The sequence below is a fragment of the Rhamphochromis longiceps genome, linkage group LG7, assembly GCF_057381845.1.
Source record: "Rhamphochromis longiceps isolate RC_006_pf linkage group LG7, R_longiceps_female_GT1.1, whole genome shotgun sequence".
Lineage (NCBI taxonomy): Eukaryota > Metazoa > Chordata > Actinopteri > Cichliformes > Cichlidae > Rhamphochromis > Rhamphochromis longiceps.
Window position 1 is genome coordinate 67,233,409 of NC_140563.1, and position 27,596 is coordinate 67,261,004.

At 42.4% G+C, this 27,596-nt stretch overlaps 2 protein-coding genes across 2 annotated transcripts in view; one reads left to right on the plus strand and one right to left on the minus strand.

Annotated features, from left to right (window-relative positions):
- LOC146666798 (voltage-dependent calcium channel subunit alpha-2/delta-4-like) overlaps positions 1-27,596 on the minus strand; it is an 83,820-nt gene that overhangs the window by 29,703 nt on the left and 26,521 nt on the right. Inside the window, exons 12-27 of the mRNA XM_085414917.1 lie at positions 26,649-26,727; positions 26,442-26,575; positions 26,222-26,239; positions 24,847-24,924; positions 24,350-24,430; positions 24,192-24,266; positions 23,886-23,972; positions 22,804-22,875; positions 22,645-22,706; positions 21,973-22,040; positions 21,769-21,814; positions 21,487-21,584; positions 21,279-21,369; positions 20,967-21,059; positions 15,835-15,956; positions 15,651-15,719 (exon numbers count right to left, since the gene is read on the minus strand). Of these exons, the coding sequence (XP_085271043.1) occupies positions 15,651-15,719; positions 15,835-15,956; positions 20,967-21,059; positions 21,279-21,369; positions 21,487-21,584; positions 21,769-21,814; positions 21,973-22,040; positions 22,645-22,706; positions 22,804-22,875; positions 23,886-23,972; positions 24,192-24,266; positions 24,350-24,430; positions 24,847-24,924; positions 26,222-26,239; positions 26,442-26,575; positions 26,649-26,727 (1,273 nt within the window). The remainder of the gene's footprint in view (positions 1-15,650; positions 15,720-15,834; positions 15,957-20,966; positions 21,060-21,278; positions 21,370-21,486; positions 21,585-21,768; positions 21,815-21,972; positions 22,041-22,644; positions 22,707-22,803; positions 22,876-23,885; positions 23,973-24,191; positions 24,267-24,349; positions 24,431-24,846; positions 24,925-26,221; positions 26,240-26,441; positions 26,576-26,648; positions 26,728-27,596) is intronic.
- On the plus strand, positions 12,245-14,582 carry LOC146666799 (leucine-rich repeat-containing protein 52-like). The gene is made up of 3 exons (XM_085414916.1): positions 12,245-12,319; positions 12,778-13,443; positions 13,692-14,582. The coding sequence occupies exons 1-3, from the start codon at positions 12,274-12,276 to the stop codon at positions 14,159-14,161; spliced, it is 1,182 nt and encodes a 393-aa protein (XP_085271042.1). The 5' UTR covers positions 12,245-12,273; the 3' UTR covers positions 14,162-14,582.

The following is a 27,596-nucleotide window of genomic DNA, read 5'->3' on the forward strand; positions in this document are numbered from 1 at the left end:
GGATCACATATCGAGTGCAGAGAGAGTATGAGCGTGCAGCGTTTAAAGCATGGAAGTACTGACCTTACTTTGAGTTTGATTCCATAAAAAGTGACAAAAACATTAGTGTCTGTTGTGCGTGGGAAGAAAACTTCTTTTTACAGCGAAAAAAACCCCTAAACTTCCAAGCAAGCACCGAGTAGCTACGACGTAATGGGAAACTCACAGAGAAACTGGATTCTTCCACTGACCGCGGCACACCTGCACCAGGGTAAACCTCCGCCTACCGCACTCCTGCTTTACAGGTGAAAATAGAGCAACAGGACCGCTGAGACTTTGACTTTATTTATTTTCTGCTGTGTTTTACTTGCATCTATTTGAAAGACTGAGTGTAAACACACAAAATATTTTATTTTATGTGCTGGAATGTGCAGAAAATAGGTTTAAATGTTAAACTAATTTCTTCCAGTCAGAGAATGTTGCATATAATTAAATTTTTGCTTGATGCATAAAGTTAAAAGATTAAAACTAATAAAACAAGTTTTAAAAAGAGACTTTTCCATTTGATTACATTTTGTATGATGGATTATGTAGAAAAAGTAGAATTGGGCTGAAAGATCTATCGCTTTATCACCTATTCAGGTTGTAAATCGTGTTTTTAAAAAGTAACTAAGTAATTAATTACCTTTGAAAATAAGTAATCAGTAAAGTAACGGGATTACTTTTTTGGGGAAGTAATCAGTAATTAGTTACTGATTACTTTTTTCAAGTAACTTGACCAACACTGGTCCCCAAGAGGGTCACGGACCCCCTATTGATCCTCTGCCTAATCAAACAAGCCAAGGTGTGAAAACGGGTGTAGGTCACAATCAGTCAAGGTTTCGGGTGAACCCATTGTGAGACCTAGCCCCCTCTATCATGTGACTTACTGAGGTCAGATAGCCCAGGATCTGAGTGGGCGGATTATAGATGGCAGACAGTTGGTGTCGTAAACCACCGCCTCTGTTCAAAGACGGTCGCTCACAGTGGACATAGATGGCTTCTTTCACTCCTCTTTCAAACCATCTGTCTTCTCTGTCCTAAATGTGAACATCCGTCCAAAAACAGTGGCAAAAGATTAGAATTATTGGACGGATGAAGTTGATCTGTCACTGTTGGATGGGGAAACAGGCACTAGCAAGCTAATAATGAACAGAGCCCTGCTGATAAAGAGAAAATTGCAGATAGGCGTAATGTTAGACTTCATTTAGCCACAGGCTAAACAACAACAGCTCCTAATAGGAACAAGATCATATTTCTTACATGCATTTTACACTAAAATGTCACATTTGGGTAGACAAATATGTGAAAGTATCCATATAAAGGCACAGATGTGAACATAACTGTAATCTTAAGGGATTAAAGGATGATGTCACATCAATATTGTGCCTAAAATTTGTTTCTGCTAGTCCCAAAAAACAATCAGCTTCTGCCAGTTCAAAGGTTGCTGGCTGCAGGTTGATGATGCAGCCTTTGGACAGCAAGGAAATTCTGTCTGTACTTTAAGAGAGTACAGTACTGGGACACCCCCCGAGATCAGTGTGTAATAGCAGGCTCGTAGCAGAAGGGGGAAATGTGACACTGCATTTGTGTTTGGGGAGTGTCCTGACCTTTGGGTCTTTTAAACCTCTTAAGGCATCACTCTCAGTCATTCCTCTAAAATAGCCTCTCTGCAGACTCAGTGGTCTGCGGCTTTGCTCAGCCGTTTGATTTCATTTCTCAGTTTTTTTCTCCTTTCCTGTCAGCAGCGTCCTTATCGCCGCCCTTCAGAGCTGCAGCTGAACTGTTTCTGCTGCAGTCTGCAAGGACGGGACAAAACAAGCACCACATTTATTCATGCTTCTTGACATAAAGTAAAAATACACACAAATACTGAGGGATTCATGTAACAGTTATTCTCCCTTTGTCTCTGAGTATTTTAATCTGTAGCTGAAGCCTGCGTTTTATTTTAATAGACCACCAACTTCTCATTTGTGTTGAGTGTGCTGAAAAACTGAGAGCACCACTCAGAACATAAAAATTTTATGATCCAATTTATTGTCAGCTCTGTTTATAGTGTTAATCTTATTCTTTAATATTCCATATACTTATGCATACCTTTACTGGCCTGTACATATGAATTTCTACCTACAGTAGCAATCTTTGAAAATTTCTCTTATTGTTTTTGATAACTGCATTTGTAGTTTCTGGATCGTGCTACAGTGTTGCTGAGGTAAGATGATTTCACCACAGTGATCAATATAGTTTATCTAACCCATTTTTATGAATGTGAAATGCAAATCTGACGATGCAGTAAGAGCCCCGAGTGGCCTGCTCTGTTTTCTTTCTTTATCTTTACTTACATCTGCTATTTCATCTTTCACTGTGCTTCAGTAAGACTCATTATTTTTAGTTCAGTCAGGACCACGTTAGTACAAAGAGGGTGGTTATTTCCTTCTCTTTCCATTTCACTAATTTATACTTGTCAGCATGTGTCTGTTCCGAGACCTCCCTGCTCTTCCACACACATACACGAGCAGAGAGGCAAACCCCCCCAACACAGACCACAGCAGGCACTGATAGCAGCAGCAGATATAACACTGATGAAGTCACACAGCTTGAAAAGGGGGAGCGGGGTTGCAAAGCAGGCTGCAGAGCCCCAGTAACAGTCAGGCTATGGCCCGAGACAAACAGAGACAACCAATCAGAGGTGAGACCCGAGTGCCTGACAGGTGGTTCCAGAAGGTTGCTTGCGGGGTGAAATTGGTGGAAAAGAGGTATATGGTGCTGCTCCTTGTGATTGCTTTTATTGCTAACAGGTTGCCGTGGTTGATTGTAGTCTGTATAATGACTCTGACTTTGAAAGTAAAAGTTGTTCCATTTAAAATGCACTAGTTTCAGCTTAAAATTTTATATTAAAAGGTGAACATTCTCAATTTTTGGTTGGTATCACTGTTTTTAAAGTTAATCCTTGGTGGTTAGTTAGCAAGTGCATTTAGACAAGTGCAATCACCAGCACCAACTGGTCGGGTCATACATATTTTCCCTCGCAGAGGTTGGAGATTAACAGAAAACTGACATATTTTTAGAAATGCATATTTCAGCATCTGGCATCGGAGAGCTAACATAGCACGGAGGATGCTAACTGCAAGGATGAACAGTTTGGAGGTATTCCACATCGTCACATACACCAAGAGCTTCTCTCTGACTGTGTACAAAAGGTTTTGACTTAGCTCGTTAACTCATTATGTCCCATGTAACCACAGACAGTCTGTGGGTGGAAACTTTAATTAAGCTGATGTGACAAGTTGTCATCGACACATTATTTTATGCCACCTGTGTCTCTCTGCTCCACTCTGTGTATGATTGTCTAATTATTAAGTAATTTTCCTTTCTTTTCTTTTTTCTTTTACTAACAAAGAGAAATTCAGTACATTTATATTCTTGAATGTGATACACCTTTGGTATACTTTGTTGCTAAGTGAGGAGAGAAGTGTTTAAGTTGAGCCTAACGTTGCCTCAAACATAAGAGGATGAGTCCCAGCATTTTCCTCAAAATGATAAATAAAGTTTATTCCAGGGATGTCAAACTCACTGCGCAGTAAATCCCTGATATATTTAAATTGAAGGAAAAAAAAGTGCAATTTCAATAATAAATCTCATTTTTTTCCCTACATGACAAAGAAATGCTGCTGTAGTACATTAAAAGTCTGTCAAGCATGACTCTTTGGGCATAAATTGTAAGAAATGAATGTGTAAAATTACAGACAAGGTCCTGTTAGCTCATTGCACATACTTTCTTGTAATTATAAAATGGAACATTTTGGTTTTTTTCACAGTCCATTGTCCATTTTTTACTGAAACCACACTGTTAAAATTAGAAATTTATCTTGTAGATTGTGAAAAACAAGAATTTTCTGTCATTTAATTATTCATCTAGTTCTTATTTACTTTAACGTCAGTGGGGGAGCTCCTTATCAGCAGGAATTGCCATAAAACAGTTAAAAGTTTATGTCCTCACACACATTTCCATAGCCGTCCAGTGGACCAGATTGGGGTCTGCCTTATTAATTTAACACTGATATGGGATCAGTGCTCTGCATCAGCAGTTACCTGAAGTCAAAGTTTTTGTATCGTCTCCATAAATCCATCTTAAGATGTCTCATATAAACACTAATACTTCTGACAAATTAGATTGTTTTAGTCTCTCTAGCACGTTGTAAATTTGCCGCCCTGGCACATGCAGCAGTTAAGGTACCGTGAAGAAATACTACCGATTACTTTCTCTCCGACTCTCTTCATTCAGAGCTCAGCCTGCAGCTGCAACGCACTCTGCTGTTACTATTTCTGTCAAACAGCTTTAATGCACATTACACACTCGATGCAACACAGAGAGGACGGGTGCTCCAGCGCACCAACACACACACACCCACGCGCACACACGCAGCATTAGCAGCAGCATGTGGCTTCCCTAGCCCTCTCTCTCTCCCTCTTTTTTTACACACAGAGGCTCGCCCGTCCTCAGTCGGTGGGCTGGGTGTGTGCTGGACAGAGCGCACAACGATCGGAGGAAGCCAAGACAGCGAGCAACGTGAACGAAGACGAGGAGAACGAATGTGAGCTGTGTTTGATCCGGAATAAAACTCCAGATTCTGGTTTGAACAAAGACTCGAGCCTCTGGCTTTTAAACCGAAACCACTTTGTGCCCTTGAAGAGAGAAAGCTGGTTCAATCAGAATCCAGAAATCGCTGCCTTTAGAGCTGCTCCTTTACCGAATGCTGCAGATGAAGGAGAAAAAGAACAGTTCCTCTCCTCTTTCTCTCTTTGGAGGCTGAAACTGCAGCAGATGGTGAGCCGCTCTTGTGTGCATGAGGGTGAACAATAGGTGAGCAGAAATAAGTGGACACTCGTCCACTGTAACTTTAACTTAGTGTTTGTTTCAGCCTGTTTCATCTCTCTGCCAGACCTGCAACTTTTCATTTCATTCATGATGATTATTTCCATTTTTAATCCATTGTGAAACTGGACAAACGTGTCCCGTATCCCACAGATTAAAATAGCATCTTGACTTACTGTTGCAGCTGTAGGGCATGTAATGAGTACTTTGGGTTTCCACAGTTTGCCCCTATTCCTGTTTCAATATGACATCTCCCCCCACACACCGGGAAATTGCCATAAAGGAATGATTTTTCCAGTGTGGTGTGGAGATCTGCACAGAAACCTGCCTGTGAGCCAGACCTCATCACCATGCATCAGTGTTTGACTTCACAAATTTTTACGAGCTTGAATGGGAAACCAGGATGTTAGTGACGCCCGTTAATGTCCAGACTTTGGAGTCCCCCGTTCATCCAACACACACGGCTGAAATCTTTGGGTGTCCACATACTTCAGGCCATGCAGAGTACAAGCTGATGCTTTTAATAGAAAGAGAGACTAAACGCGTGTGGGAGTGAGCTTGTGTGTGTGTGTGTGTGTGTGTGTGTGTGTGTGTGTGTGTGTGTGTGTGTGTGTGTGTGTGTGTGTGTGCGCGCGCACGCTTTTGGCATGTATTCAGTGTGTGTATGTGTGCGTGTTGTTTACTTGCTCCCTGTTGTCTCCCTGCCCGCCTCAGTGTGGATGCTGCAGTGTGTTTGTGCTCTCGGCCTTTTGGACCCAACGCTCGGATGCCTCATTCTCAGGCTGTTTGGAGGAAAAGTGCAGCCACGGGGGGGGGGGGGAGAGACTGCCTGTCAGAGGCCATTAAGCAGCTCGCCGGATGCCAAGTTAGAGCCCAGAAAAGCATGGCAATGCACTGCAGATGAAGCAGGGAACGTCACATGGCAGCACTTCAATGACAAAATCGGAACAGTGGAGTTTTAAATCGAGATAATAACCCTCCACTTTTCCACATAAGTGGAAAGCTGTTTGCTGATTTGTCTTACACCATTTCAGCCTGAGCAGATAATGAAAGGCTTAAAGAGAGAACTTTAAGTGAGAAGGCTGTTGTTAGAATCACTGCACAGTCAATAAAAAGATGATATAAAGAAATAAGAGCAGCATTAACGATCAAGAGGTTTTTGAGGAAATGTTTTTGAAGCCTCAAGGTCTGATTTAATGACCAGAACCACTGCTGGCAGTTACAGCGGGACAAAAACCTAATTTGATCAGAGAGACGTGGAGCTGAGGGGGAAACTCCAGTTCACCTTAATTCAACAACAGATTTTTGGAGCACTGAGTGTCTGTAAGAAACACTGTGGTGTTACAGCTTGGGGATAAGTTAATAACTAAAGGTAAAATGTCACAGAGCCCTGCAGCCTTTTACCTTCAGCAAATGTCAGGAAGGATAACTGAAACATCAATTTCACCCAGTAATTTAGCACATGCATATAACATAATGCTTTCAGTCACTCATTCAAGTGACTTTCATTCATTAATGGTTGAAACAAAGCAAAATCCTCTGAATTATCCCCAATAATTCACACACGTCACCTGCATTGTGAAAACATCGCGGCCTAATTCAAACCTCACTGACGCTCGCTTCTTGAACCCCACTAATCTCAGAGTCGGGGGGAATGGTTTTAAGGTCAGTCCATTAATACAAATGTAACCTGCTAAATGATAAGAAAATATTTATTTGAACACACTGGAATTAACCTATTAAAGCCCAGGTAGAACTCCAGGGTGTTCACTAGTCACTATTTGTCTGTTTCTTGTTTAAACTAGTGATAAAAAGCAGTTAATTAACCCTCATAATGTCCTCCCGATTGCCATACACCTGTTGTACTCAGGGTTCAAAAATGACCCCAGGACAGCACATGTGTTAAAACAATGCTAAACTTATTTGAATGTGTTAGCGAGCAGCGATTCACAGCAAAAGACCGGCAGAGGCTACAGTGCTTGTTGCTAATCTACCCCAGGAGCTAACCATGGTACTGAAATAAAGACAAATCCTGTCAAGCATTACACTGTTATTCACCAACATTAAGTAAATATTTGGATTTTGGGGTCATTATTTGCAACAAGCAATTTTACACTAATAAATGGGTATAAAACTGGTTGTATTACAGCTACCAATCGCCAGTATGTCTGATTAAACTAACCCAACTACAAAGCAACCATTTAGGATTATAATAACTAAGCTCATGCATCAACTTAAATAAACCAAGGAACTCACTTCCTTGGTATACACATAGGAAGACCCACTCAGTGTGGAACTTAGACTGCTGCAGAGAAACAACCAACAAGGTGACATTCTCCAAAAAGAAAATCATGGCTGCATGATGCTAGCTGTTACCAGAGTGGCTCAGTGTGTATGAGGAGATCGGCTGTATATTGTTTACCGCTGTGAAAGTGATTTAACTGACAGGCCAAATAAAAACAGCAGATGTGTGTGTGGTAATAGCACGATAATAAAAACCGAGACAGCGCGGGTCAGAGGCTGGTCGGGTCGGGCGGGCGGGGCGGGAGGAGGTGTTTTCTGGGATCAGATGTTTAAACAACATCTGGACTCCTGCACAGGCATCTGCCCTGCTCAGGGATTGAAACTGGGGTTTTAATCTGCGACCCCTCGCATCTGTGTGGGTGGCGTCTAATCTGGCTGATGGTGCATTTGACAAGCTGCTTCAACTCAACAGCCGTTTGCTCACAAAACCTCCATAAAGTTGAAACACAGGAGGAACGGAGGAACATTTTGCTTCAGTTTTTATAACTGGGAAAGCTTTTACTGGGACGTTACTGTGGGAGGATCCATGCTGTGTCCTGCAGAATGAGGAGGAATATGGGCTTCTGGGGTGGGAAACGTTTGAACGTTGAAGAGACATAAAACCCACAAAGAATATTACAGTATAGCTCAAACCACAGGAACGCAATTATTTCAAAGACTTCTACAACCCAATATTGTGTGATTAGTAGAGCTGGATATTAAACTTTAGTACTTTATGGCCCCAGAAAATATATACACATGTATATCAAAAACATGCTTCTCCGGGCTCGGTGTAGAAGAGCATGCAAAGTGCACTTTTACACTTCTAACCTATCAGAACGTAGGAAAGCACAGGAGAGGATGAAATACTTTCTCTGCAGATCCTCAGAGGCCATACTGGCACTGCAAGTCTCAGTCTCTGGGGCGTCTCCAGGATTTTTTAAATGGTGCGGAAAAGAGAAGGAGACCAAGAACAAGGCAGAGATGTCCCACAGGAAATCAGAATATTTGCTCTGAAATAAATGCAGTGTAGAAAATTGGCATAGAAGTAGCACTACACCAGAGACTAAAGATTGTAAAATATGGTTTCAATGCCAAACAAAGTGGGGAAACAAATATTTCCTCTGTATTTAAGAAAAAGTCATAATAATTCTTAATAAGGAAGATGTTTCAGCATCCTGATAGAATCAGTAGTAGTCATGTGAAAAGGAGGATTTCACAGGACTTTGTACTTTAGCAGCAACAAGTTGCAGAAACTGTTTTCTGCGCGACTTTATCAATCTCTCACATCCCTGTGGAGGAATTTGGTCCACTCTTCAGTTCACTGAGGTTTGCCACATTTAGTTATGCACAGCTCTCTGAAGGGTCCACCACAGCATCCGAGATTATTGCCCTGTAGTGTGATCCATTTTGGACAAAGCTTTAGCTGTTGGACAGTTGGCCTCACGTTTAGCTTGAGAACACCTGACTCAGTCAAGGTGCCTGGATCCTGTGGCTGCACAACAAACCCAAATCATCAGGCCCTTATCACCGTGTGGACAGTTAGTATAAGCTGTTTGTGCATTACTGCCAAACAGCTCCACTTTGGTCCAGAGAACATCTTTCCCAAAGTCTTTTCGTTTGTTGAGATGCAGCTTTGCAAACCTAAGCTGTGCTGTCCTTTTTAGAGAGAAGAGTTTTCTCCTGGCAACCTTTCCAAACAAGCCATACTTGTTCAGTCTCTTTCTAACTGTACTGTCATGAACTTCGACATTTAACATGCTCACTGAGCTAACCTGTAGAGTCTGAGATGGAGCTTTTGGGTTGTTCTCTGACCATTGCACCGGGTGAATTTGCTGAGAATGTTTTAACACAGAACACTTAAATACTTTAAATCAGCAAAGTGACAAAACTTGTGCTTTAATAGAGCTGCTCACACTTGCTGATGATCAGTTACTCACGTAATTTGATTAGCAGCACCTTGCTGCTACTTACCCTCCCACTTCCCATGGAAGAAATAAGGGTGAACTTTAATACACATTCCTGGAACATCAATTTTGATCCATTAATATATTCATCGGTTTAGCATTGTAGCTATAGATGACTTTAACTCATTGTACACTGCTGATTAGTATTTATTTATTTATTTTTTAATTTAGAGCAGCGGTCTCCAACCCCTGGGCCATGGACCAGTACTGGACCATGAGTCGTTTGGTACCGGGCTACAAGATTTGAGGCTCGGGTGTGAAGTTTTTATCGTTATTTTTTAATCGTTTTTATCTTTAACTCGGTTTCCCTGGGTCTTTTCCCGTGTGTTATGAATAAATCTTCCTTTTTTGGTACCAATACTGGTTTCATTTGTTGTATTTATCTGTGACACCGTAAAGGCCGGTCCGTGAATACATCGTCCGACATAAACCGGCCCGTGGTGCAAAAAAGGTTGGGGACCGCTGATTTGGAGTTTAAAATCTGCAAAATAACATGCAACTAAAGCTTTATCCTATTTATATTTTAAATATTTGCTTCCATTATATAGACATTTTGATTCATACAATAGACTAACTCAGGTATTTACCAGAGCTAGCATCAAAAGCCTCCATCAGAAAAAAACCAGCAGTCTTTCCTTGACTGTCTCAGAGACTGTATTTTTTTTATGAATAAACCCACTGGGAAAATTTGATTTTGGACCTAGCGTCCTCGACCTACACCCAGCAGCCTCTGGCGCTCAGGGGTGTCCTTAAAAGTCCAAAGAAGGAGACACCAAGTAGGGCAGAGAGGAGGGCGAGCTACAAGGAGCGAACGACTGAGGAGAGAAACAGCAGAAAAGCAGCCAGGAGCAACTTCACAGATTGATAAACAGAAGATGACACACCAGCCCCTACGTTTGTTTTTGGTCCTCGGCTCGCAGCTGCGCATGTGTTTGAGTGTGCAGCGGCGGGCGAGTGTAGAGCACCGAGGGTGCTCACTGGTACTTTAATCCCAAAGTAAAGGGATCTGGATAAAGACATCGAGTTCAGCTCTGCCTGAAGGATTTATACAATGTGAGATTTTGTTCTTTCTACAAATACTTCGGATCCAGCACCAACATCAGAAAGCATCAGAGGTGATTCTGCATGCTCATCCTCTTAAGGGCAACTCTGAAGATCAAATGCAAATGACAGCTGTCCCTCAAAGTCTGGTTGCAGGATTCTCATTTCACTCCCCTTCACAGTGTGCAGAACAGAAAAGCCAACAGACTGGGGTTACTCTGCCTCTGCTTTGGTTTTATTGAGGTGACGGCTTCTGATGAGGACAGTCTAATCCTGCAGACACTCTGAGCACTAGTACTTACAGTACATTATCTTCTATTCATACACAGAGGATGTGCCTGTCAATATCATCCTGGGATGAAGGCCCTGATTTTTTTTCCCCTGGTCTCTTGATGATGTAAAGTGACGTCAAATATTCTTTGAGGGAGCCATTATCTCGCTTCTATACCTGCATTGTAATTTCCCCTGTTTTCTAATGTCAGTTGTGCCCCAAAGGCGACTTTCTGCCTCACACAGTTCACAGCAGAGTGACGGACATCTTTGTGCCAAGTTAACAAAAGAAGGACCTGCAACAAAAGAAAGACCTTGAGGCAGCGTTTCTCCAGCTCTTTACAGCAGTTAAAGATGGATGGTGGAGTGACAGCACTTTTCTTTTTCCACTGCAGCTTTATCTCCCCCTGCACACTTTCCTCTACATATCAGAAGTGCCCCAAACATCCAAAGATATCAAGAGAAGTAAAGTCAACGATTTTTTTTTTTTTTTTATAAAAAAGAGAGAATCGTCAAAAAATGTAAACAGTTTTCTTGATTGCATGTGTGAAACAATGCTGTACTGTATCCACAGCGTACAGGAACTGCGAGTGGGCGTTAAGAAGACAAAAGTTGGCAATGACTTTTCCTCCGATGTTGGTGGATGAAAACACAGAGGATTATTCCACTTCAGCATGAAGCGCATTGTGCGTTTTCTCTGAGCAAGAAAGGAGAAGAATGAAAAGGATTGAGGGCGTGCAAAAAAGCTGCCCATTACAGCACAAGTCTGCAGTTTTTAATCTGACATACTCCACTTAATCTTCCATACTGAGCTGCACTCTTTGTGATTTAAATTAAACAGGCTTGTAGAAAGGAAACAATCAGTTTGAAGCCCTGGAATAAAGACCTGAATAAAGATAAAGCATCACAAAGATGACCTGTTATTCTAAAAGGGCGGCTTTTTCCCCCAGTCGTCCAAAATTCCCAAATTAAAGTCCAGTTCACCTTCTCGTCTTACCTAACAGACATGGCTAGGACGGTCACTGGACGCTATGAGTATGTCTGTATGTAGTTTCATATTTTCTTTATCTAGTTCCAAAACCACTCATCAATTCTCTTCAAACTATCTGTGTGTGCGGCTGGGAGCCCGAGTAAGTGGAGTGCCGAGTTTGAAGTCATTTGAATGAGTGATTTTCATATTTTGGATAAAATTTGTTCTCCACTCTGTGTGTAGGGGGAGGGGCGCATACACACAGGATACATGAACCTTTTCCTTTCACTCTGAACCCTACATTTGTTTCAGTAGCCTTAGTAATGGTACTATTACAATGCCCATATACTATATACACACAATACTTATACTGCAGTATTTCTTTGCACTTTTACCTTACTTTTGGATGGAAATATCAGACTTTATTTATTTATTTATTGTAAAGGTTTAGCTCATCTTCATGTTTCAGCATTAAAGAAATATACATTCTTATGAACTTAAGTTACGTTAAGTTCTTTAAGTACATTTTGAAACTAAACATTATGGTAGTATTATAACTTTTACTTATACTCTTTGACTCATATCATAAAATATTTTTTTTGTGTTTCTGAAACTAATCATGTACCTAATCCTTTAGGCTACAGTCTTGTGCTGATTAATAATATTTGCAACTATTTTTTGTAAAAGATCTCAATAGTAGTTCACAATCTGCAACTCCAATTCATGTTTAGCTCTGCATGTACATTTTTTTCAGGACACTCTCCAAAGCTGAAAGTTTGCGTGACCCGGCCGAGAGAAAGAACAGCTGGATGGCAGCCTGAGGTTTCAGTGGATTTGATGTGGCAGACATGAAGAACCAGCACCAGTATGGACGAAGTCATCTGGAGAGACTGGGTGAGTCCACTTCATATACTATACAAAACCTATATCTTCACCTAAATATAATGTATAGTTTACCTACCAGAAAGCTAAAATTAAGTGTGCCGACAAACCTGAGAGACTCCAGCACTGGTGACTGAGACGTCAACATGAATCACTGCAGGAATTAATCTGATGCCTTCATTTAGGCTCCTGTTCTTATGAAGAGATGTGGAGCACACTGTTCTCTACATCGCTCTCTTTCTGAGCTTCAGTGATCAAGTGATCTGCTTATAACAGAGGAAAATCTACTATGATTCATTAAAAAGCTAATTTAGGTGAACTGAGGGAAGTAGGCTTGCAAGTTTACAACATTAAACCGAATATAGCTTCACAGAGTTAATGCATGAGGTTTAAATGTTTCTAAACGATGTACTGATAGTTTTGGCAGTGTAAAAGACGCTGTTATTCTGTTCATTTCTCGTGTCTTCCAGTCTGCGTGGCTCTGTCCACTCTGGTGTTGGTTCTGCTGGGACTTCTGGGTTCCGTCACAGGCTGTCCTGGTGTCTGCACCTGCTATGGCAATACGACTGACTGCACTGCTGTTGGACTCCTCTCTCTGACGCCTATCCTTGGGCTGCTCGCCCAGGACTCTCTGGCACTCCACCTACCCCAGAACAATCTCACCTTCCTGGGCAAAGCTGAGCTGTCCAACCTCAGCAGCCTGGAGGTACTGGATCTTTCCCAGAACCACTTTTCAACCGTGCAGCCAGGAGCTTTCCTAGGCCTGAACAGCCTGCGCCGCTTAAACCTGTCCACCAACTACCTCAGTAAACTCAATAGCAGCACAGTGACAGTCGAGGCCTTCAATGGAAGTCAGGGGAGTATTGGATTGAGCAAGGAGGTTTTCAAGGGGCTATGGCAGCTGCAGGAACTCGATCTGTCCTCCAACGGCCTCCTGTGGCTGCCCAAGGGCCTGCTGGATGGGCTTCAGAGACTCACCTGGCTGTCTCTGGCCAGCAACCGGCTTGTCACCCTGGACAGAGTCACATTTGAACCCCTGGTGGGGCTACAGCACCTCCTGCTGGTAGGAAACCCTTGGAAATGCGATTGCAAGCTGAGAGACTTCAAGCACTGGATGGAGTGGTTGATTTACAGGGGTGAGCAGGGCTGTTAGCAGGCCTCTCCATATCTCAAATACTTTAAGACTTTACCGGAGCGAGTCTGGGGTGTATAATCTAAGCAATTAATCTCCGCTCTGCAGGATGGATGTATGCTGAGCAAAGACATCTAAGAGTACAATGACCTCTATATCTTTCAATCCTTCCCTGTCTCTCCTGGTTCCCTTCTTTCTCCCTTCCTCCTTCTTTCCCCTTGTTTTTGTGTCCCCTCTCCATCTGTTTTATAGATGGGCAGGTAGATGTGATGCAGTGCAGCCTCCCGGAGGATTTGAAGGGCAGGGACATCCGCAGCGTGCCAGCAGAGATGTTCAGCTACTGCCTCCAGACTTCAACCAAGGAAGGCGCCACCCGGCCTCCTTGCCCGCCCGGCCGGGTCGGAGGTGCCGATGATTGCATCCGTCAGCGCTACAGACCCGCGAGCGTCCGCCGGGCACAGGGCACGCAGGTAGTTGCGGCCGTTGTGTGCGGCACAGTGTGCGTCATGATGGTGGTGGCAGCGACTTACGGGTGCGTCTACGCCTCGCTGGTAGCCCGCTACCAGAAAGAGATGAAGAGCCGCGGGCAGCCCCTGATGGCTGAGTCTGGAGCTGACACCGACCTGGAAGACGGGCAGACGTCATCCCCGACCTCACTGGAGGAAACGCCGCCCGAAGAGGCCAGCGGCTTCGTGCACAGTTATCGAATCAGCAGTTTCTAACACACTGATTTCTGCCTCTGTACTTCAGCTCTCATCACTGATGAGACGAGGTCTGCAGAGAGAAACCCTGCAGCTCACTGGGCGAAACTCTCCGGGTGGGGACTGATTGTGCAGCTTAATGGAGCGGACTAAATCCAGTGAAGCTGTGATTCTGCAGTACTTCTTTTAATGTATGGATGCTCTGTGAATTGTTATTCCCTGCGCTGCATCCCTCAGCCAGCTTTGAAACTTCTCTCAAGCTGCTGTTTGGCACTTCTGCACCTTGACTTTCCCTTCATGTGTGTTTCTTGTTTAGAAATATGAATCTACATTTAGTTCCCGTCTTTGGATCTAAGCCCAAGAAGCACAAAGTCAAAAAGTACAAACGTCTGTGAATGTGTGACATTTCTCTTGATGTGAGCTGCAAAAAATTACTTTTCTCTTAATCAGCTGTGCGTGTTTTACATTCCCCATTCTGCAGAGTAATTCTTTGTACCTGTGTTAGGTGGATGCCCCCGCTGAATCTCCTCAGAACAACAAACACTTTGAACCACATCAGAGTTCTGCTGCTGTCAGGTAAACGCTGCTTTAAGCTTCATCACAGGTTAACTGCATTCAAACAATACTAGAGCTGTACTGCCACCTAGAGGGCAAGCTTAGAGCTGCAACAGCTTCTAATCCAGCACAACGAAACAGCGATGACTATTATCTCCAACATTGTGAAGTAAAGAAAGAGCGTGAGGAGATCAGCTCACATGTGATAAGCACATGAAATAAATTGAAGTGTAATTGAACTCAAGGACTGTTAATCATGCTGAAGGTAATAAACTCTTTATTTATCTAAACTGGGTATTTTTTCTTTTTAAAGAAGTGTTTTTGGTCCATTTCACAACCTCTAAATCGCTGTTCTTAAATGTGAGTGAGAGGACTACTTCCTTACAGAGTTCTGAGAGTCGTGTTCTCCTTTGCTTTCGACCGGGGAGGAGAAGTTACCTTGAACTTCATTTCCACTGCATGTTACAGTTTAATTAGACAATAGCCGCTGCTGTTGCAGGCAGCGTCACCACATGCTTCATGTCACGTGGTGTAAAAATCCCACACAAAGCGATTTGAGTGAGGATTCTTGCTGACCACTGTATGACCTTCAATGTCTTCATCATTATCTTTTGCTCTTGCCCGACTCAAGAAGAACAACTGAAAATGGTCAGCATATGGCCACTGCTGTTCCTCAAAGTGCCACTCGCAGCTGGCTTCTAAAGTGACTCCGCCCACATAGACTCCCATGTTAAAATGTCTTATTTTCCAACAGAAATAAACATGTTTGGTCTCCACAGCTAACTCCAGCTCCCTGTTAGACGCTGATCTGCTTTGGCTGTCACGGATTAATAAAGGAAACAGTAAGCAACTAAAGCAAGAGGAAAACGCGATAATGACAGTGCATGCTGTGTTTTTGTGATGAAGATGAAGAAGGTGAACATCATAGCTCTTCCACCACTTGTTTGAAACTCACCTCCAGCCATGGCCGTCTTTCCCTCGGTTGACACGGTCACCGATGTCGTCGCTATGATGTACTTCACTCCTGAGGGGCAAAACATTTCGCCCAACATTAACTACAGATCACCTTATCAGTAATTCAATGATAACGAGTTACTTTTTGTTCTGCAGACGTGTTCAGGGGTTCGTCACAAACAAACCTTTGTCATTCACTGGGTAGTAGTAGAATTTTCCAGGAGTGTTTTCTACAGCCAGGCGGTACCACAGCGGGAAGTGATCGATGGTGAACAGATTATCTTTATCAGCTGGAGTCAGGAACTTCCTGCAAAGTGAGCAATCATCCTCAGATAACATTTTACTTTGAAATTCACTCCTAGGCTCATTGACTGAACTGGTCAGTGTGCAACTGGAAGCTCTAATTTTACTATTTATTTCTAATCATCTTCTGTTTCAAACACAAACCTGTTCTTCGTGCTACTGATGAACATTTTTTTACTTCACTCACTTCAAAGAACTCACAAAGGTTACACACTCTGATAGTCCACAGCAGGAAGCAGCTATAACAACAATTCTTAAACCAGCTGGAGTGTATCAGCTGGGATCGTGCTCTGAAGTGTGACATTATTATTTTTAAAGAAAGAAGGAGGGAGGGAGAAGATATGGTTCCAGCAGTTAGTGTTATAACATAATTTTCTTTATGCTAATAGTACAGATGAATTGTCTAGCTAATAATGAGCACAAACAGTGTTGAAAAGCTGCAGCTAGGAGAGCAACACAAAAGGTGCTGTTCTGAAAGCAGAAAGTATTTCGCCACATAAACCTGAACTCTTTGCAGAAGCACGTAAGATATATTTGCTGTCAGGTCCAGACCACCTGTTGGAGTTACACTGTAACTGTGTCACGTGAGTAAATGTGCACATTGCCAGTCATTTTTTTATTATTTATACCATGTAAAAGGTAAATGGACTGGTTTTTATATTGGATTTTTCTTCTCTATATGAGCACTCAAAGATTTACACAACTTGCCTCATTCATCCATTGCACAAGCACTAGAGCAGACAGGAATCGAACCACCAACCTTATGACCTGCTAGGACCTGTTAGGTTTTAATCAGGTGACTGAATGCTCCCTTAGTTACACTACAACAGGTCTGGGCTTCTAGATTTTTCTTCTTCAGTCCCCTTTTCCACTTACACCTCTCTGTATTTAATCATTAGTTGTTATTAATCTCTGTCTCTCTTCCACAGCATGTCTTTTGTTCCGTCTTTCTCGCCTCACCCCTAACCGGTCACAGCAGATGGCCCCGCCCCTCCCTGAGCCTGGTTTTGCTGCAGGTTTCTTCCTGTTAAAAGGGAGTTTTTCCTTCCCACTGTGGCCAAAGCACTTGTTCATAGGGGTCATATGACTGTTTGGGTTTTCTCTGCATTATTGTAGGGTCTCCCTTACCATATAAAGCACCTTGAGGAAACTGTTGTTGTGATTTTGTGCTGTGTAAATAAAATTGAATTGAATGGAATTTAATTATAATGGCTTGAGTTAAACAGATTCTACATCTTATATGCATTTGGTCTAAACTAAAACCTAAACTACACAGTGAGATATTTCTGTCTTTTCAGCTTAATTTACTTACATTCACATAAACAGTGACACTTATCTGCAGAGTCTGCATAAATGATTAGCATGTTGAACGCATAAAATCTGCCCATAACATGGGAATACCTACAGCCCCACATCTACACCTTTCGAAGTAACACCAAATGAAAAAATCTAAACAACACAAGTAATTTTTCAGTTGGCGCTCTTACTTAAATATTCTATGATTTTGTGAGGCATGTCAGATTTCTAATTTTGCCTCAGGATATCAGTGGATCTCATCTCATCTGCTGTTTTTATGTACCTGCCATTCACCACTCTGGTTTGTCCCCACAAATGAGAAAATCCTGTATAACCAACCATTTGCTTCAGCTTCACAATCCACTGTGATTCAAAAATATCTTTATCGAAAGGATCATTTATTCCTACTGCCATTCGATGATCTACACCAGAAGCCAATCATCCTACATCTCTCTTTATCAGCCCACTTCTCCATATACAGCAAATAAACAGCAGCATTTGTATTCAATTTAAGTAGGTCCCTTTAGAAATAAAGCATGAAAAGATTCAATACATGACATTTCTTCATGGCCTCACACCTCTAGTAAAACCACACGGTGAAACAGATAACAGATAATCCCAAATCTCTAGCTTCAGTTCACACACTATGAAGGGCTTTCCTGGCCTGCCCCACTTGTATCTCAAATCTGGTGGTAAATAATGTTTGGTGTTCTTCTACACATCACATAGGTCAGCTGTTCCACACAGATTTCAGGTTTATCCGGGAGAATAGTTTGTAGTAACGCAGCTCTCCTCTAGATAAATCCAGTGCTCCACCTGAGGGGCAGTCCTCAGGACCTCACACAGCAGTTTTTATTTAACGAGTTCATCCTCACAGAAAACCAAACTGATTCTTCTTCAGCTTCCTCTCATGTATCTGAACTGCTGCACTGTTTTCAGAGAGAAGCACGAGTCAAACCTACACTGGAATATTTTTGTTATAATCACTCCCTCAACAATCTGAGTCCCTCAATAATCTGAGTCCCTCACTGCGTTGTGCTAATTATTGAAATGAACGACTGCATCTTCGTATATGAATGAGCATGCATCAGGCTTCCGTTTGTCGTGGGCTATCAGTTCCAAAACTGCCCCTGAGCCTCTTTGGTAAACCTAACAGCAGCTTTTTGACACCAGGAGAAGGTTTGATGACGTAGATGTTAATAATCTGGTCCACTCAATTTATCTTTATTGACTTTCTTGCATGAAATATTCTTAATGTCACAACTGAATTTTAATAGATTTAAATAATTAATAGCAAATATTGGAAATGTGGAGACGTTGGCTGTTTCTCAAAAGGCACCGATGCAGCACACCTGCAGAAAAGCAATATCACCTTGAAGATGTTATAATGCTTTGTTTTGTTTTTATTTCTTTTACTTTTGTTTCTCTTGTTGGAGATAACTGTGATCATTACAGAGCTTGTAAAAAAGGCTCTGATTAACCTTACAGTTATTATCATTCGAGTTATTGTAGATAAAGTCGATCAATATATGTTCTAATAAACTGTGCACACGTACAGGTTAATGATAGCAGCTGTGCAGTGAGATGAGCTATACGACCAATTTAAAATGAGTGATGGCACAGGAGGTTAGATGCAGGTTTGAGTACAGCTATAAAGCATCCGAATGAGCCACAAGTGCGTGCTCAGGCCACTGTAACACTGCAGATGCAAGATAAGTTTGAACTGTAATACAAACATGGCTGCTTAAAACAGGAAAATCGCTGGAATATCTGCACGAACAGAACCATGCAGACAGAAGGAAAGAGTCCACATAGTGGCCTAAGAGTAAAAGACACTGATAATGTGAGTGTTCAGGATATTAGTTTCATTTCTGCTGTCTGAGTTAGGATAAAAGTGCTCTAAAAACCTAAAAACGTCCCACTGTGGAAAAGGAGAGAAATATACAGTTATAACCTGCATGGGAACATCTGAAGCTGTGGACTGCAGCACTGCGGTAACATAATCAGTGTTTATGAAGATCAGGCCCTGCCTGAACACAGAGCTTGACTGATTGTCTAATCCTTTAATATTACGCAGAAGATTGCATCAGCTAAGAAAACACTTCCTGTATATTTAACTGCTGCAGGTTCTGGCTCCTCCTAGCAGTGTGTGTGTGTGTGTGTGTGTGTGTGTGTGTGTGTGTGTGTGTGTGTGTGTGTGTGTGTGTGTGTGTGTGTGTTTGATGGTGACACGGGTCACATCCACCTCTTTCCTCTCTTCACCCCTATCTGCACCCAACAATCAGCCAGCATCAAGTTTCCTGTTTAAACTGCGAGTTTGGAGGAAATAGACTGAGTGGAAATCAGAACTAGAGTTTGTAGATGCTGGTATCAGGCTTCTATATAGCTGTGAGCCACTTGTAAATATTCTGTAAATAGCAAATTAAACCAGTGATCATACACTGTAAATAAGAGCACTTAGTGTCAGGTTAGCGGGAGTGAGAAGTCCTATTTGCTGAACACGTTTTTCTCATATTCTTGGTCACAGAAATCTCAATATTTGGCGTTTTCCTTTCTGGTAGGGCAAATGGGGAGACATTAGTATTCTGTTCATGATTTTGGGAACGGCTCATCTCTGCAGCAAATAATCTGTTGCTCAAAACTCCTGGGAGCAGGAAAAGTAGGGAATCTGTGTTTAGGTAAACCCTATGCTTTAGTGATGAAATGGCTCTTAGAGCCGAGGCGGTAGTTACACTCAGTAGCTCAGGAACAGAGCGGGAGGAAGAGAGAGAGAAAGAGAGCCAGGGACGACAACATCACATTAGAAAGGTATAGTAATCATCCACAACTATTTTCAGTTGCTGATGATAAAGGATTCAGAAAGTTTATTCATGCAGGTCCATATGACAGAGAATGTGCATCTTCTTTTTGTTTTCATATTATAATTTATATTTAATTGTGTTGTGGTTTGCAGTGTTTTGTGTTGTTTCACTTTAAATTTGTAAAAGGAAAAAGCTGAAAATTTAAATAGTTAAAAGTTGAAATATGAATAGTTGGTTTTTGTATTATATGATTTATTTATTACATTTTATGTGGAGTGAATAAATAAAAGTATATTTATGGTGGCCCCTACAGACAAAGCACGTACAAAACACAACAGAAGTGCTCCAGGATGCAGGCGCAGTGTTGAGCTTTTGTTACCTAGTGGCTACACAAGCCAGGAAGCACCAACGACCGGATTTGGTGTGTGGTAGTAACAGGTAAATGAACTTTTTTTTTAAATTATTTGAATATATATGAGTGATTGTGTATAAATACACAAACAATACAAATATGCTTTCAATTGTGTAATTTAAGTGATCTAGGTAGCTCTGTTTTGGAAGTTCAGTTCATGCTAGATGTGTTTTGGAGTTTGGACGTGCTTTGTCTCTAAGGGCCACCGCATATATTTATACATAAACATATATAAATAAAACCACTTTTGTTTTTTACATTAGTAATTCCTTTTGTGCATAATTTTATATTATTGTTAATAATAAATTAATTAAAGCAACAAAATAACCTGGAGAGCCGGTTCGGAGCCGAAAGAGCCGGCTCTCTAAAAATAGCCGTAAATCCCATCACTACTATGCTTGCACATTACATAACTGAGTTGCTGCCATTAAAAAATAAAGTAAATTGCCATCATGTTTTCCAGTATTCAGGTATTTCTTGTGTTTCTGTTCATTTTGGGTCTTACTTTGCCACTCTGGTCTCCACTCCTGCATATCTCACAACCCTCATCAGGCCGGATCGAGTACCGAGGAAAGCCGTCTCAACCCCTGGCTCCACCCTGCATACAAACAACAGTAACACAAGATTAAAAGGGAAATCAGCTCTTTATCAGGAGCAAAAATCGGACAAACGTCACACGTTCCAAGAAAAGCCCCAAAAGTTTTTACAAGTAAAACACCTCAATTGATCTTCCAGATATTTTTGGTTTTATCTGTTTAGGTTTTAGGACATCTCATAACCAATAAAACGTCAGGGCATGTCATGTCTCCTGCCTGACCTGTCGTTCAGCATCAGGGTGTTCCAGTAGGCCTCAAGCGGAGCTGTGACCACGGCGTCGAACAGCGTCTGCGACAGCAGCACCTCGTCACCTGGTTAATGGGAAAGCTTCAGTTGAATGAAAGCAGATTCAAGGTCAACCTGGACCAGAGCTTCTAACTGAACACAGAAAAGGGGAACAAACTAAAGCTTGAGTGTCAAAAACCTACACTCGAGGTCAGGCTCCTTCCCCAGCAGGTAGCGGATGGCGGCCTGCAGCTGTGAGTACTTTCGGTGAGCAGGGTCGATGTCTGTCTCACAGTAAGTCCTGAGGAAACCAGATCTATTAAACCAGGTTCACAGAACCTCCGTATTCTGCAGGACGTTTGACAGGGTTTCAGGCCAATAACATTAATATATTTGTAGGCTGTCTGATCAGTGTCAGTGTCAGAACAGATAAATGAAATGGCTGAAAACGTTTGTCTTAAATCATCATCAAGGACGGTTTTTACCACTCAGAGGCGATGGTGAGATCTGGTGAGGTCAGATCATGCAGCCCTGAGAAGCAAGGTAGAAAAAGTTTAGTCGGTTCAAATGAAAACACAGAAGTTTACTTCACGTTAGTTTAAGAAATGTGTTGCAGAGCATGTAGTTAACAGGCTCCACACAGCACACGATTTCAAGTCTGTGCTGAGGGCAGTTGTGGGAAACCTCACCTTCTTCCACAGATACATTTCCCATAAACATGAGCTTCCCGTGACCTTTGGTCAGTGCCATGCCGAAGCTGCGGAGACAGGTGGGGAGACGGTGACACTAATTTGATTTCTGCACCGTACAGTGTGCCCTGCTGCCCTCTAGAGGCCTCCTGGATGAAGCTCAAACATTACAGGACATATTTTCTGTACTAATATACAATAAAAAACTTTTTGATCCATCCCTCTGTATTTTTGATTATCTCTTCTTTTCTTTAAAGACCATAAGCACATACTACAGGCTTGTGAGATGAATTTCTGCTGCTATCTTCTACAGGGGATCCGACTTTGAACATTCCTTCGTAAAAGCTGGAGTTGTGCGCCCTTCATTAATGTTCCAGTAGAATAAAATCCAAAATTAAGCAGCAGGGAATAACATTCGACCTAAATTTGATGTTGTGTAAATTATGTGATATATTATAAGTTTTCCTTCTTTTACCCTGACTAAACATTAAGTCAGGATGCATGAACAGCGTATAGCTAGACCTTACAGGCTTTCACAGCTGACTGACAAGTTTGACTGAAAATTCAGCGAGTGATGATGTCACTGTGCTACGCGTGAACAACCAGAAGAACAAACTGTCAGACAGGGCACGAGAGGACTGATGGACAAAGCACAAAGCACTGCGCGTTTACCTGAAAGGCGTGTTGTCAATGTTGGTGTAGAAATATTCGTTGGTGAGGTACAGCGGCCTTTTCTGTGGCACAAAGAATCATTTTATCAGTGATGCTGCAGTTTATCGGCACATTTAATAAGCAAACTCTACGATCGACTGACTGAGACATCAGTATTACCCCTTTATCCACCGACGCTCTGATGTTCAGGCTGAGAGTGCCCGTCTCTCCTTTCACCATGGCCGTCCTCAGCTGAAAGTAGAGAAAGGAGTTTAAAATAAACTCTGAGATATATTTTAAATGTTTTTCTGCCTAAAGAAAAAAAAGACAGTGATGCTACTGAACCACTTTAGAAATTCTCTCATGCAGAGAGAAATCAGGGATTACTAAACGCGAGGGGATTTAATAATAATAATAGTAATAATAATACATCCATCCATCCATCTTCATCCGCTTTATCCGAGGCCGGGTCGTGGGGGCAGCAGCCTAAGCAAAGACGCCCAGACCTCCCTCTCCCCAGCCACCTCCTCCAGCTTATCCGGGGGAACACCAAGGCGTTCCCAGGCCAGCCGAGAGATATAATCTCTCCAGCGTGTCCTGGGTCTGCCCCGGGGCCTCCTCCCGGTGGGACATGCCTGGAACACCTCACCCAGGAGGCGCCCAGGGGGCATCCTTGTCAGATGCCCGAACCACCTCAATAAAATGTATTATTATTATTTAATAATAATACATTTTATTTAAAAATAGCGCCTTTCAGAGCTCCCAAGGACACTGTACAACAAATACAAAATAATAAGAGTAACAGATAAAAGTTAAAAGCGTGCAGAGGTTTAAACATAAGCAATTTTAAACAGGTGAGTTTTGAGGCTGGACTTAAAAAGAGGTCAGGGGGTGAGGAATTCCAGAGTCGAGGGGCAGAGTAACTAAAAGCCCCGCCCCCCACTGTAATCAGACGAGTGGAAGGAACAGAGAGAGAAAGAGAAGATCTGAGGCAGGATGGGAAGTTCATCTGTACTAGATCAGAGAGGTATTGAATTACAGTAATCAATTCGAGAGATAATGAGATTATGGACGAGAATGGCAGTGGCATGAGGAGTGAGGAAAGGGGGGAGGCGATTGATGTTACGGAGCTGAAAATATGCTGCACGTGTGACATTATTGATGTTTCCCTTTTCCTGCTTTTGGAACTTTTGACATTCACATGATGATATCCGAACAAACCCATCAATAATTGTGTCCTGAAATAATCTGTTTGTGTTTACCAGCTCGTCTGTGTCCTCCCACTCCACCTCTGACAGATCCACACTGTTATAGTTTGGCTTCGGCTTCAGTTTCTTTCCGTCTTTGTACTGCAGGACAGAAGAGGCACTGTTACTGAGTGTGTGTGTGTGTGTGTAATACTGTACAACCCTTCTCATAAATATTTGATACCGTTCCCTCTTAATGCACCCTTCAGGAGATTTGCTAAACTTTTATTACTTTAAATTTAGCTCAAGTAAATCAGAGCAGCTGCCACGGAGCCCGTGAGCTAAATGTGTCTTCCAAAGTGGCCTTGAAACACAGCTCACCAGAGGTCGAAGGTCGGGGTGAGACAGGATGTAGCCGTTGTTGTTGATGAGGAAGGCGTAGCCGTGAGCTCCCAGCTGAGAGGAGAGCAGAAAATATTTAAAGCGTTTATTTTGGAAATAAAATAAAGCAGAAACAGAGTAAACCGCCCAGAGCTCACCATGTATCGGGGTGCCAGCTTCATCACCTCCATCAGCGGGATGTCGGAGCCGACCACACCGAGCAGGATGCCATGGGACAGCTGGAGACAGACGCACAGTCAAAACTCAGAGTTATAATCAAGCACCAGCCTTTTGGTTTGTGCTTCTTTCAGACACATTCAGCCCACTTTGACCTTCAGTGGCGTGTCCCAGTGAAACTTCCTTTTCTGTCACTGTAAAGTTTAACTACACTTTTAATGCCTGTGCAATTTCAATATAACAAAAGATATGCATTTTCAACAGCAGGCTATTTCTGCAGCAGTGTTTAGTGTTCAAAAGTACAAAATAGTTGCTCTCTTTCACATTTTCCAAAGCAAAGCAGAATTTAAAATGTCATAGTAAACGTACGGCATGACAAGTCATCTGAACTATTTATCGATTTATTTCTGTTTTCATTGACTGTACAGACGTGCTGCTCTTCATCGTCAGGCTGATGTGTATCAGAGCTGACACTGACCGTCTCCTTCTTCTTGCTGAAGACCGGCATGGCCACTGAGGTCATGAGCAGCAGACTCTGAGCCTTGGTGGTGAAAAGCTGAGAGACGGGAGAACATTGGGCACAAAGTGTGATTATCTGAAGTACAGAGACAAACACTCAATATAATGAACAACAAATCTGTAACAGGTGCACACAGTATTACTGTCCACATTACACAACGTGTCGCTGGATAGACTCTGACAGACGGGACCGTACAGGTTTTACATTTTTGTTTTTATATAGTATGTTGGCATTTTGGGTCATTTCTTAATTTTAAAGGTGTTTTGCAGACAATGTTATTTGTCGGTGCGTTGATTTCACATTATGTGCACATCTGAGCTTGAACTCCAGGTGGTGGTGTGGTCCTGATGCGGACCTGCCATGATGATATGAGCACTACAATCAGTTTGAGAACACTTCAGGGAGGCCTCCAGCAACTTTCAGGAAACTGAGAAAAAGCCACCTTTTTAAAAGTCAACCCATATATCTATTTATTTGAATGTGGGAATATGGGATGGATGAATGGATGATCTTCTACATGAACAAAATAAAGATAAAAGAATCTAAAAAGTCTAATTTTCTGAAGCTCAGAGCTGATAAGACAGAGGTTCTAGTTTCTGTACCAGAAAATATGCCCGTTCTGATCTAGAATAATCTAGGCCTTTGCCCTCAACTGTTCCTGTCAGTGTACCTGATCTAAGACTTCGTGTTGATCAGTCCTTGTCCTTCGACACACAGAGTTCTCCAAATGCTGTTTTTTCCGACTCACTAAAATCATCAAGGAAAGGTGCTTGTTTGTGTTTTGTCTCTTCTTGTATAGACTTCTGTAACTCTCTTTTTCTGCACTCAGTAAGTCGACACCCTGGGTTGCCTGGACGCAATTTTAAAAATGCTAATTTACTACATCAAACAGACCGTCTCATACAACTCCACTTTGATGTTACTTCACAAGCTCCCTGTAGCACTTACAATGCTGTTTAAAATCCTCACCCTTACCTACAGAGCATTTCATGCTCAGGCATGGCAGCTAATGGCTATTTGAAAGGCTTCTCCTGTTGCACAGGAGGAAGAACATGGCCTAAAACCTGAGATCCAAACATGTCCATGCAGTTCTCAGATATCTTCACACAGGTGTGTTGTAGTATTTGTAAGCTGGGTTTCTGCAGCTCTGAACCATTGCAGCTTAAAAAGCTGAACTTTGTGCTGATCCTTTGGATCTTCTGATAAAAGAAATGCCAAAAATAAACTCCATGTTATATACTGATGGTAGAACCTGTAGGAGCTTCACACAAGTCCAACAGATGAAGAACTAACTATTAATCTAAAACTGCAACTTCTTTTTTTTTTTTTTTACCTCCTCTGTGTTTGGAAGCTGTTGGGGTGATGGAGATGAAGGCCCAGAGGATCATGGGATAATGGGTTCATGGAGACGAGGAGAAAAAACACACATGACAATAATGACATTGTTCTGATTTAAATGAGCCCTTCACAACAGATTTAAATAGAATGGTAGTGTATACTGTAAATATGTTTAATGGCTTCTTTAAGCCCTTTGATTGGCCAGGCAGGCTCACCACAGTGTCCATGTAGGCCTCTGTCCAGATGATATCGTGGTCATGGTTGATGACCATTGGCCGACTGAGCACGTGCAGGTACTCCATGACGTTCTCCTGCACATCTGCCAGTGTGGAGATGTGTGTGTAATAACCTGAAAAAACACATGTGAGCATATTAGTGTCTGCATGAAGAAAAAGCAGGAAAGTATCACACACAGGACCGACCTTTGTTGTTGCAGGCGATCCACTTGGTGTTTTGAGCAAAGGTCATCTCTCTGCCAATCAGGTAGGTGAAGACTCGCACCTGAACACAGTGGCACACCTGTTTATGTCCGTGTTTGCCAGTTTACAAAGTTACCTGCTAATGTTTTTGTGCAGGCAACTGTAGTTAAACACAGGAAGTTGGGTTTAGAGCACCTCATTCTTACTCAGTTTGAGTAAGAATGAGGTGATAAGACAAAGGAGTTGATAGTGGACTTCCGGAGGTGCAGAGAAGTACACACCCCCATCACCATCAGCGGCGCTGCTGTGGAGAGAGTGAGCAGCTTCCGGTTCCTTGGTGTACATCTGGCTGAGGATCTTACGTGGTCAGTACACACAAACAAAACAGTGAAGAAGGCGCAGCAGCGCCTCTTCTTTCTCAGGAGACTGAAAAGATTCGGCATGAGCCCCCGCATCCTCAGGACCTTCTATCACTGTGCCATTGAGAGCATCCTCACTGGATGCATCACCACCTGGTATGGCAACAGCACCGCCTACAACTGCAAAGCTCTCCAGCGAGTAGTGCGGTGCTCTGAACAGATAATTGGAGGTGAGCTTCCCTCCCTCCAAGACATCTACAGGAAGCGGTGCCTGAGGAAAGCGGGGAGGATCATCAAGGACTCCAGTCACCCCAGCCATAAACTGTTCAGACTACTTCCATCAGGAAGGAGGTTCTGCAGCATCCGGTCCCGTACCAGCAGACTGAGAGACAGCTTTTTCCATCAGGCCATCAGACTGCTGAACACTTCATAGACACCTCAGCTTCACTACTGGAACTTTAACATTATGCACTCCATACTGTACAGTAACGCCACTGTTTTGCACATGTCTCACTCTGTATATTTTATTTTATATATTTTATTTATTGTTTACTCTATTTAATTTGTAAAATATGTGTACACACACACACAC